At 58.4% G+C, this 11,848-nt stretch overlaps 1 protein-coding gene across 1 annotated transcript; it reads right to left on the bottom strand.

The window, feature by feature from the left end:
- Nucleotides 1-554: 554 nt before the first annotated feature.
- On the bottom strand, nucleotides 555-11,344 carry LOC139585404 (epiplakin-like). The gene is made up of 2 exons (XM_071418162.1): nucleotides 11,093-11,344; nucleotides 555-4,670 (listed from the first exon to the last, which is right to left on the bottom strand). The coding sequence occupies exons 1-2, from the start codon at nucleotides 11,342-11,344 to the stop codon at nucleotides 1,098-1,100; spliced, it is 3,825 nt and encodes a 1,274-aa protein (XP_071274263.1). The 3' UTR covers nucleotides 555-1,097.
- Nucleotides 11,345-11,848: the final 504 nt, after the last annotated feature.

Raw genomic sequence — 11,848 nt, 5'->3', positions numbered from 1 at the left:
TTGCAGTGCCACCCTCAGGGCAGTGACACGGGGGCTGCAGTGCCACCATCTGTGCCACCCTCAAGCAGCGACACAGGGGCTGCAGTGTCACTGTCTGTGCCACCCTCAGGGCAGTGACACGGGGACTGCAGTGCCACCCTTAGGGAAGTGACATGGGGGCTGCAGTGCCACTGTCTGTGCCACTCTCGGGGCAGGGACACGAGGGCAGCAGTGCCACCATCTGTGCCACCCTTGGAGCAGTGACATGAGGGCAGCAGTGCCACCATCTGTGCCACCCTTGGGGGAGCAACCCAGGGACTGCGGTGTCACCGTCTGTGCCACCCTCAGAGCAGCAACATGGGGCACGCAGTGCCACTGTTTGTGCCACCCTCGGAGCGGTGACACGGGGGCTGCAGTGTCACTGTCTGTGCCACCCTCGGAGCGGTGACACAGGGGCTGCAGTGCCACCCCCGGGACAGTGACATGGGGGTCACAGTCCCAAGGCTCTCTGACACCCCCCGAGCCCTTCTGGGAAAGCTCTGCCGGGCAAAAAGAAATCTCAGCACAGCCAGGGGTGAGACAGCAGGAGTTTATCTGAGCCCCACATCCCACATCAGCACATCCAGGTGAGACAGCAGGAGTTTATCTGAACCCCACATCCCACATCAGCACAGCCAGGTGAGACAGCAGGAGTTTATCTGAGCCCCAGCCCGCCCCACACACGGGTTTGTCACCACAGGGACACGCGAAGGGACCCGAGGAGCAAAGTCCCACGGGTGCACTGGACTCTGCTGTGCTGGGATCTCGGTCAGTGGTGGGACACATGGAGGGATACGAGGACCAAAGGCCCACGGCTGCCCAGGACTCTGCTGTGCTGGGATCTCGGTCAGTGGTGGGACACACGGACACACTGAGGAGCAAAGGCCCACGGGTGCCCCGGACTCTGCTGTGCTGGGATCTCGGTCAGTGGTGGGACACATGGAGGGATACAAGGAGCAAAGGCCCACGGGTGCCCCAGACCCTGCTGTGCTGGGATCTCGGTCAGTGGTGGGACACACGGACACACCAAGGAGCAAAGGCCCACGGGTGCCCCAGACCCTGCTGTGCCAGGATCTCGGTCAGTGGTGCCGGGGGCGGCTCTGCTCCAGCCGGGGCCCGGTGGTGACGGTGGTGGTGATGGTGATCCTGTTCACCGTCAGCCCTCCCGAGGGGTAGGTGTCCAGGCACGCCTCCCGCTTGTACTCGGAGACCTGCTTGGAGGAGAGCAGCTCCCACACGGACACCCGGCGCTGCTGGGACGGGTCACAGGTGATGTAGGAGCCCTCGGAGCGCAGCAGGTCCATGGTGTGAGCGGGGAGGGCCCTGAGGTGCTGCTCCAGGCTGTCGCTGGCCAGGCTGCTGGTGGTGCTGAGCAGCTCCTGGATGGGCAAGGTCCCCCCACGGTACAGCTCCAGCAGCTCCTGACGCTTCTCCTCGGGGATGTGGTCAGAGAAGAGCAGGTCCCACAGGGACACCTGCCTGCCTTGGAACTCTCCCACTGACAGCTCAGCTCTGGTGGCCTTCAGGGTCTCCTCCCAGGCCCCATCCCCATCCACGGCTGTGGGTTCAGCCTCTGTGGCCACCAGCTCTGCCCTGGAACCACTCACGGGCTCTGCTCTCTCCGCTGCTGCCATCCTGGTGACAATGGTGGTGACAACGGTCCTCACCTGCTCCAGGCTCAGCTCTCCTGCCTCGTAGAGCTCCAGCAGCTCCCTCCTGTTCTCCTCGGGGATATAGCGGGAGTGCAGCAGGTCCCACAGTGAGACCTCGTGGCCCCGGAACTCCGCAGCCTCCACGTGGACCATTGTGGTTTTCAGGGTTGTTTTCCAGGGTTCCTCTTTGCGGGGTTTCTCATCACCCTCCTCTCCTGCTGCTGTCTCGGGGTCCTTGTTGGAACTCTTGACTGAAATTTGGAATTTCCTGCCTGCAGATTCCTTTTTCTTGATGAGAGTGGTGACAACAAGGATTAACTGCTCCAAGGGCAGGGTCCCCCCACGGTACAGCTCCAGCAGCTCCTCCCTCTTCTCCTCGGGGATGTGGTCAGAGAAGAGCAGGTCCCACAGGGAGGTCTCTCCACCCTGGAACTCCCCCACTGACAGCTCGGCTCTGGTGGCCTTCAGGGTCTCCTCCCACGTTCTATCCCCATCCAGGGGTGTGGGTTCAGCCTCTGTGGCCACCGGCTCTGCCCTGGAACCACTCACGGGCTCTGCTCTCTCCGCTGCTGCCATCCTGGTGACAATGGTGGTGACAACAGTCCTCACCTGCTCCAGGCTCAGCTCTCCTGCCTCGTAGAGCTCCAGCAGCTCCCTCCTGTTCTCCTCGGGGATGTAGCGGGAGTGCAGCAGGTCCCACAGCGAGACCTCGCGGCCCTGGAACTCCGCAGCCTCCACGTGGACCATTGTGGTTTTCAGGGTTGTTTTCCAGAGTTCCTCCTTGGGATGGTGGTCACTTTCCTCTCCTGCTGCTGTCTCGGGGTCCTTGTTGGAACTCTTGACAGAAATTTCGAATTTCCTGCCTGCAGATTCCTTTTTCTTGATGAGAGTGGTGACAACAAGGATTAACTGCTCCAAGGGCAGGGTCCCCCCACGGTACAGCTCCAGCAGCTCCTGCCGCTTCTCCTCGGGGATGTGGTCAGAGAAGAGCAGGTCCCACAGGGAGGTCTCTCCACCCTGGAACTCCCCCACTGACACCTCAGCTCTGGTGGCCTTCAGGGTCTCCTCCCAGGTTCTGTCCCCATCCAGGGGTGTGGGTTCAGCCTCTGTGGCCACCGGCTTTGCCCTGGAACTACTCACGGGCTCTGCTCTCTCCGCTGCTGCCATCCTGGTGACAATGGTGGTGACAACGGTCCTCACCTGCTCCAGGCTCAGCTCTCCTGCCTCGTAGAGCTCCAGCAGCTCCCTCCTGTTCTCCTCGGGGATGTAGCGGGAGTGCAGCAGGTCCCACAGTGAGACCTCGCGGCCCCGGAACTCCGCAGCCTCCACGTGGACCATTGTGGTTTTCAGGGTTGTTTTCCAGGGCTCCTCTTTGCGGGGTTTGTCATCACCTTCCTCTCCTGCTGCTGTCACAGGATCCCTGCTGGAACTCTTGACTGTAATGTGCAATTTCCTGCCTGCAGATTCTTTTTTCCTAATCAGAGTGCTGACAACAGTTGTCATGTGCTCCAGAGTTAATAACCTTTCGTGGTACAGCTCCAGCAGCTCCTCCCTCTTCTCCTCGGGGATGTAATCGGAGAAGATCAGGTCCCACAGAGACACCTGCTGTCCCTGCAGCTCTCCAGCAGGCACACTGACGGTGGTGGACCTCAGGGCCTCATCCAGGTGTTCTGAGCAATCCTCTCCATCCTCCTGTGCCGCTGCCACTGCCCTGTGTGTGCCCCTGGCCTTCGCCACCCGCGCGGCGTTTGCGGCCTCCGCCCGGTTCACCATGGTGGTGACCACGGCGCCCACCTGCTCTGTGCTCAGTATCCCTGCCCTGTACAGCTCCAGCAGCTCCTGCCGCCTCCCCTGAGGGACGTATCTGGAGAAGAGCAGGTCCAGCACGGAAACGTTCTGCCCCCGGAACTCCCCAGCAGTGACACGGACCGTCATGGACTTGAGGGACTTCCTCAGCTGCTGCTCCTGGGCCTGCGTGTCCTGAGCTGGAGGTGACACCCTCGCTTCGCTGTTGGGCTTGGCTGTGGATGAGCCCAGAGCCCCACTGTCCCTTTCTGCCGCCGTGACGGTGGCGGTGAGGACGTCGATCATCTCTGCAATGCTCACTGCCCCTGCCTTGTATCTCCTCAGCAGCTCCTCTCTCCGGTGCTCAGGGACGTAGCGGGAGAAGAGGAGCTCCCAGACGGTGACGCTCTGGCCCTGGAAGAGCCCCACAGCCAGCGTGGTGCGGGCGGCCTGCAGGGCTCTGCGGGCATCCTCGCTCAGCTGGTAGAGCGCGGAGCCCTTGTCCATCAGCTGCAGCATCAGCAGCCCCGTGTCCGGGTCGGGCACGCAGCGGCGCAGCAGCTGCAGGTAGGTCAGGTTCTCGTGCGTGTTGGGGTCAAAGCAAGTCCTGGTTTGATTCTTGGGGTCGGACAGGATCTGGCTCATCTCCTGGTCGAAGTAGCCACGCTTGTGGGCCACCTCCACGGGCAGGCGGTGGCTGTGCACGGGGTCGATGATGCCGCCGGTGGCGATCTGGGCCTGCAGCAGGCGGATGCCGTGGTCCCTGACAATGAGCCCTTTCTGCATGGCCTGGAACAGGGAGATCCTGCGGCCCGTGTAGGGCTCCGTGTACCCCGTCACGGCTCCCTCGGCCGACAGCAGCTTCTCGTAGAAGTCGTGGCCCACGAGCCCCCGAGCCAGCGCCTCCGTCACCGAGAGCCGCGCGGCGCTGCCGGGGTCCGTGAGCAGCCCCGAGGCCGCCTGCGCCTCCAGCAGCACCAGCGCCGTGCCCGGGCTCAGCAGCCCCCTCACCATGGCCTCGTGGATGCTCAGCTTCTTCCCCTTGGCCTGGAGGAAGACTCCGGCGATGAAGCTGCTGCCGTCCCCGCCCGTCTCTCTGTGCTCACCTGGGCACAGGTGAGCACTCCCTGGGCTGCTCTGCTCGCCGTTCTGGGAGCGTCCACTCATGTTCCTCATCTTCCTCTCAATCCTGCTCCTGCGGGGTGCTGGGAGGGTCTGAGGAGGGAGTGAGACATAAACTTTAAGGAATTTAGAGATTTTAGAGGAGCTGAGATTTTAGAGGTAAGTTTTATTGGAGTTAATTGAAATAAATGGGTAGGCCGATGAAGTTAAGAGTTGGTAATTAACTAATAATTGATTGTCAACACAATGTTTGGTTAGCTGGGTTAATAATGAAGAATACAGAGACTGATAAATGGCTTTTAGGAACATCAGACAATTGTGGCCTCCTCTGTCCTGAAACCAACTGAAGATGGGGAATGGGAGTTCTACCAAGGGTTCATTTGTCACATTTGCATTGAAAAGGCAGAAAGGTCAGAACGAGGAAGACTTCATTTACTTCCTCCTTTTGGGACCCCTCCCCATGAACGAGACCACCGACCCATTTCAGGGGACAAACCACGCATGCTTAATGAACAAATTACTTTAGCCTTTGAAGTAATTACCATATGAAGAGGGGAATGGGATGTACCAAAGTTATGAATATGCATTTGTATTTTGGGTATTCAATGCTTGTAAGGATAAAAGGGTTCTGTAATCACCTGTAAATTGCAGTGTGTATTTGGGAGCTATCCCACAGTAAACTCACACTTTCTAACTCTAAACTGCCAGAGAGTTTTTGTCTCGCACTGTTCGATATCAGAACCGGATCAATATCCATAATTTTTAATAAATCACGAGGAACAGACAGAGCCCCTGGTAAGACACAAATCCCTGCGTGGTTTTCACAGTGGGGTCCCCGCAGCCGAGAGGAGGGCAGAGGGAATGCGAGGGTCCCTTTGACTTGGCTGGGGATCCCCAAATTTCCTGTGTCCCCCTCCCCAAATTTGAACCCCTGGCAATGTTGGGGACCAGCAGGGTTTATTGGGAGGGGGTCCCTGCAGGTGGGGAAGGGCTTGGGGGAGATTTTGGGGTCCCCAGGAGGACCAGAGGGATCCTTGGGGAGTGCGAGGGTTCCTCTGACTTGGCTGGGGATCCCCAAATTTCCTCTGTCCCCCTCCCCAGATTTGAACCCCTGGCAATGTTGGGGACCAGTAGCATTTATTGGGAGGGGGTCCCTGCAGGTGGGGAAGGGCTTGGCGGGGATTTTGGGGTCCCCAGGAGGACCAGAGGGGGCTTGGGGTGTCCCTCTGGCTTTTCTGGGACCCCCAAATTCACGTCGCCCCCTCCCCAAATTGGAACACGGGAGCACAGCTGGGACCAGAGCAATTTTTGGGGGGGGCTCGGGGTGGGGGAAGCCTCTCCCTGGAGGTGACCACAGGGAGAAGCAGGGAGGGGCATCTGAGCCTTTGCTGCTCCCTCAGAGCAGTCCAGGGTGCGGCTGGGGTGGGCAGGGAGCTCTGAGGGCAGGGCAGGGGTTGGTGACAGACACACGGCGTTGGTGACAGACACATGGCACACAGAGAATCACCCCGCAGCAGCAGGGACACCCTGCAGCCCCCCAGGGACCCCCCTGCTCCCTCAGAGCCCCAGACCTGCGCCCTCAGCCCCTCTCCTCTCCTCTTCCTGGGGGACACAACCACCCCTTGGTTTTGGGCTGGTGCCAGCACGATTCAGGACCTTGCCTTGAGTTTTGACTCTCATGTTTTCCTTGAGTTGAGTTTTATTCCTTGAGTTGAGTTTTAACTCTCCTATTTTCCTTGAGTTTTAACTCTCCTATTTTCCTTGAGTTGAGTTTTAACTCTCATATTTTCCTTGAGTTTTAACTCTCCTACTTTCCTTGAGTTGAGTTTTAACTCTCCTATTTTCCTTGAGTTGAGTTTTAGCTTTCTAATTTTCCTTGAGTTGAGTTTTAACTCTCCTATTTTCCTTGAGTTGAGTTTTAACTCTCATATTTTCCTTGAGTTGAGTTTTAACTTTCATATTTTTCTTGAGTTGAGCTTTAGCTTTCTAATTTTCCTTGAGTTGAGTTTTAACTCTCATGTTTTCCTTGAGTTGAGTTTTAGCTTTCTAATTTTCCTTGAGTTGAGTTTTAACTCTCATGTTTTCCTTGAGTTGAATTTTAGCTTTCCTATTTTCCTTGAGTTGAGTTTTAACTCTCCTATTTTCCTTGAGTTTTAACTCTCATATTTTCCTTCAGTTGAGTTTTAGCTTTCTAATTTTCCTTGAGTTGACTTTTAGCTCTCATATTTTCCTTGAGCTGAGTTTCAACTCTCCTATTTTCCTTGAGTTGAGTTTTAACTCTCCTATTTTCCTTGAGTTGAGTTTTAGCTCTCCTATTTTCCTTGAGTTGAGTTTTAGCTCTCCTATTTTCCTTGAGTTGAGTTTTAACTCTCCTATTTTCCTTGAGCTGAGTCTTAATTCTCATGTTTTCCTTGAGCTGAGTTTTAGCTTTCCTATTTTCCAGACTCTGCATTAGTAACTCTGAACTCCACACAAAGTGTCAGCAAGGTCTCCTCACAGCTCAGCCACACAGAACAATCCTTTTCCAGCCCCACAACCAAGGACATCACCGCAGCCTCAAGCCCAAAAAGTGCAAACAAAAGTGAATTGGGGAGAGCAACCTGGGAGGATGTGGCTGCACAACCTGTAATTGGAGCTGTAATTGGACAATTAGCCCCAATATGCAAACGAACCCAAACTTATAAAAGTGTGAAAAGCCATGACCCATCATCCACCTGGGGTGTAGCCGCGGCTGGGCTCTTGCACGGCCCAAGGCGTGTCCTTTGAAGGCCCTTTAATAAATGCCTGCTCTATTGAACGCAGTCTGGCCTCTGTTCTGGGCATGGCTCCCTCCCTGCTCCCCGAGGCTGCCAGGGACAGCCAGGTTTCACCGGGGGTCTCTTCCTGAGCTCAGGGCGCGCCAAGAGGCAGCAGTGGCTCCTGAGCTGATGGCACAGCCCCAGAGAGCTGCTGGCTGGTGCTCCCAGTCATTTCCTGCCCTGGCTGGCCCCGTGCTGGTCGCAGGCTGGCCATGACCCTGGTGGGACGCAGGGGACAGCCCGGCTGTGTGTGTGGATGCTCCTGTGTGATCCCACAGCGCCCTGGCACTCCGCAGGGCACGGGAATAATTTCAGGGATGGATGAGTGGCTGTTCAAAGCCAGGGGCAGCAGCGGGAGCTGAGGGAGAGCTTTCCCCTGGCTCTGGGTTCTCTGAGTCTCTGCTTTTTCCAAGGCCACTGGGCGGGCAGAGACCCCAAACCCCGTCCTGCCACCCTCCCGTCGTGCAGAACCGGGCTCTGTGTGTTATTTAATGTAACTTAATTTGAGCAATCGCAGACGCATCATGGAATCCCAGGTTAATCTGGGTGGGAACGGACCTTAAATCCCATCTGGTTCCAGCCCCTGCCACAGGCAGGGATGCCACCCACTCCCAGGATGTCTCACGTTGTCACCTGGTCCCCTGCAAAACAACCTTTCAGCCTCTGCAGCGCCGTGCAGCAGCGATGAGGCCACAGTCTCGTAAAAGCAGCAGAATCGAAACCCAGAGGATCACCCGGGGAACACCCATGTCCCGTGAACTCCTCTGGCTGACACTAACGACACGTCTGACTCGTTATCAGGGTCACAGCTCCGGTCCCTGCCTGTTTACAGAGCACCGGGGAAGCCTCTGAGTCACCGCTTTGATCCAGCGCAGTCCCGGATGGATGCTGGGGTGGAGGCCCCGCGGTGGGGCTGAGATTCACCCCACAGCCCGGCCCCTGCTCTGCGGGGACCCTGCCGTGGCTCTGTCCCACTCCTGTCCCTCCCTGCCGTGGCTCTGTCCCACTCCTGTCCCTCCCTCCCTGCGGCTCTGTCCCACTCCTGTCCCTCCCTGCCCGTGGCTCTGTCCCACTCCTGTCCCTCCCTGCCCATGGCTCTGTCCCACTCCTGTCCCTCCCTGCCCGGCTCCGGGGGTGCAGGGGAGGTGACGGGCTGGCTGTGCCACCTGCCGGGGTGGCAGTGGCCACTAGAGAGGGGTGGCCGTGATTCCCACTGCTCCATCCCCTGGATCCATTGATTCCCAGAGCTCCATCCCCTGGATCCAGTGATTCCCACTGCTCCATCCCCTGGATCCCAGTGATTCCCACTGCTCCATCCCCTGGATCCATTGATTCCCAGCGCTCCATCCCCTGGATCCCAGTGATTCCCACTGCTCCATCCCCTGGATCCATTGATTCCCAGTGCTCCATCCCCTGGATCCATTGATTCCCAGTGCTCCATCCCCTGGATCCATTGATTCCCAGCGCTACATCCTCTGGATCCAGTGATTCCCACTGCTCCAGCCCTGGATCCAGTGATTCCCACTGCTCCATCCCCTGGATCCAGCGATTCCCACTGCTCCAGACCTGGATCCCAGTGATTCCCACTGTTCCAACCCTGGATCCCAGTGATTCTCAGTGCTCTGGACTCTGGATCCAGTGATTCCCACTGCTCCAGCCCTGGATCCCAGTGATCCCCACTGCTCCAGCCCCGGATCCAGTGATTCCCACTGCTCCAGCCCCAGATCCAGTGGTTCCCACTGCTCCAGCCCTGGATCCAGTGATTCCCACTGCTCCAGCCCCAGATCCAGTGATTCCCACTGCTCCAGCCCTGGATCCCAGTGATTCCCACTGCTCCAGCCCTGGATCCAGTGATTCCCAGTGCTCCATCCCCTGGATCCCAGTGATTCCCACTGCTCCAGCCCTGGATCCAGTGATTCCCACTGCTCCAGCCCTGGATCCCAGTGATTCCCATTGCTCTGGTCCCTGGATCCCAGTGATTCCCACTGCTCCAGCCCTGGATCCCAGTGACTCCCACTGCTCCAGCCCTGGATCCAGTGGTTACCCCTGGAGCCGGGACACCTTTGTAGGCCAGGGCTGTCGTGTGAACACCCTGCACCGCCAGCCCGTTTCCCAACCGCAGCCTGTCATTAGCAGCTCTCATTAGCAGCTCTCTAATCAGCCTGCGGGGCCGGGGCTGGGCTGCACACGCAGCTCCCGGGGCTGGCTCGGCCAGGAGGCTCCGGTGGGAGTGGTTTCATAGCCGGAGCCAGCTGGGGTGGCCCCGTAAAAAGGGGGTCCCCAGCCCTGCCCGGGGTCCGGGAGGGAAATCACACCAGTGACCCCAGTACAGCACTGACACTGGGAGGGAAATCACACCAGTGACCCCAGTACAGCACCAGGGACAGAAACCACACCAGTGCCCCCAGTACAGCACTGACACTGGGGAGGGAAATCACACCAGTGCCCCCAGTACAGCCCTGGGGAGGGAAATCACACCAGTGCCCCCAGTACAGCACTGACACTGGGAGGGAAACCACACCAGTGCCCCCAGTACAGCACTGACACTGGGAAATCACACCAGTGCCCCCAGTACAGCACTGACACTGGGAGGGAAATCACACCAGTGCCCCCAGTACAGCACCAGGGACAGAAACCACACCAGTGCCCCCAGTACAGCACTGACACTGGGAAATCACACCAGTGCCCCCAGTATAGCACTGACACTGGGAGGGAAACCACACCAGTGCCCCCAGTACAGCCCATACCGGGGAGGGAAACCACACCAGTGCCCCCAGTATAGCACTGACACTGGGAGGGAAACCACACCAGTGCCCCCAGTACAGCCCAGCACCGGCTCCTTGCTGGGCTCCTGGTGAATTCCCAGTGCTCCAGCCCTGGATCCAGTGATTCCCACTGCTCCAGCCTTAGACCCAGGGATTCCCACTGCTCCAGCCCTGGATCCAGTGATTCCCAATGCTCCAGCCCTGGATCTCAGTGATTCCCATTGTTCCAGCCCTGGATCCCAGTGATTCCCACTGCTCCAGCCCTGGATCTCAGTGATTCCCATTTTTCCAGCCCTGGATCCAGCGATTCCCACTGCTCCAACCCTGGATCCAGCGATTCCCACTGCTCCAGCCCTGGATCCCAGTGATTCCCAGTGCTCTAGCCCTGGATCCCAGCGATTCCTGGTGCTCCAGCCCTGGATCCAGTGATTCCCATTGCTCTGGACCCTGCATCCAGTGATTCCCACTGTTCCAACCCTGGATCCAGCAATTCCCACTGTTCCAACCCTGGATCCAGTGATTCCCACTGCTCCAGCCCTGGATCCAGTGATTCCCACTGCTCCAGCCCTGGATCCCAGTGATTCCCACTGCTCCAGCCCTGGATCCCGTGATTCCCACTGCTCTGGACCCTGGACCCAGCGATTCCCACCGCTCCAGCCGCAGCCCCGGCTCGGTCCCACCGCTCCCTTTGTTTCCCTCCCGCATCCCAGCTCTGCTGAAGCACCGGCGACACAAAACGCGTCACGCAGAGCAGCAGCTCCAGCCAGCCCCGCTGCCACTCGGTCGCTTCGTCCCTTCCCAAAAAGGACCAGGTTCTGCCGGGAGGGAGATCTCCTGCTCACCAATCCCGGGAGTTTCAGCAGCCCCTGCCGAGCGGGAGTTTGGGATCGGGGAGAGGTCCCCGCTCCCCGGGCAGGTCCCCTCGGTGACGCCCAGGTGGGCTCTGTCCTACCTCCTGGCCGTGTCTCCAGAGCGGCTGGACGGCCGGCAGGCTCCGATCTTCCTCCTCGTCCTCCTCCTCCTCCTCCTCCTCCTCCTCCCGCCGGCTCCCAGCCAGGTGAGCAGAGGCGCAGGTGCCCGATTTAAATCCTGCCCTCCTCCGCCCATGGGGACGGCAGGGAGGCCCTGCCCTGCCCCGGGTGGCCCTGCCCTGGGCTGGAACACGGGCCTGAACTGGCCACGGAGCCCCCCTCGGCTTCTCCATGCCTGCTTTAGCAGTAGCTGCTGTCCCAGGGAGCGTTCCAAGGCCATACGGGCCACCTTCCTTCAGGGCATGGTGGGATGCCCTGCCAAGCCCCATCTCCACAAATGAACCAATGTCCTTTGGACAATTGTCATGGTCAGCCTCGGGAAGCACATCCCAACTGTTCGAGTGATTACACCGAAAACTTGCATTTCTGTATGCAAAATAATGGGGAGTAACGTTGTACTTTGGAGGATCGCCAATCATTAGCTGTGAATGAACAGCAAAACTCTATTTTTAAAGGACCCAGGATTTCTAATTCTTGGGGTTCAGACACTGCTCTGGGAAGTTCTTTGGCCCAAATGTTCCAGTCCAATGCAGGATTTATCCCACTGCCAGTTCCATCTGCTGACCAATCTCATGGTGACCGCTCACCTCTGATCACAGCTGTGCTGTCCCTGAGGCTGCCTTGTGCAGCTTCCCCAAAACCCTCTGATTTTAGAGATTCCCACAGACACTGCCTGG

Source organism: Agelaius tricolor, unplaced genomic scaffold, assembly GCF_023055355.1.
Source record: "Agelaius tricolor isolate 1412-34295 unplaced genomic scaffold, bAgeTri1.0.p SCAF_78, whole genome shotgun sequence".
Classification (NCBI taxonomy): Eukaryota; Metazoa; Chordata; class Aves; order Passeriformes; family Icteridae; genus Agelaius; species Agelaius tricolor.
The sequence above is the reverse complement of the archived record's forward strand: the minus strand, read 5'-3'. Positions and strand labels throughout refer to the sequence as shown.

Excerpts from the sequence above, each read along its gene's own strand:
- LOC139585404 (XM_071418162.1), bottom strand. The coding sequence starts at position 11,344 with ATGGAGAAGCCGAGGGGGGCTCCGTGGCCAGTTCAGGCCCGTGTTCCA. Across the intron at positions 4,671-11,092 it reads TCTGGAGACACGGCCAGGAG|ACCCTCCCAGCACCCCGCAG; the intron begins GTAGGACAGAGC and ends CTCCCTCCTCAG.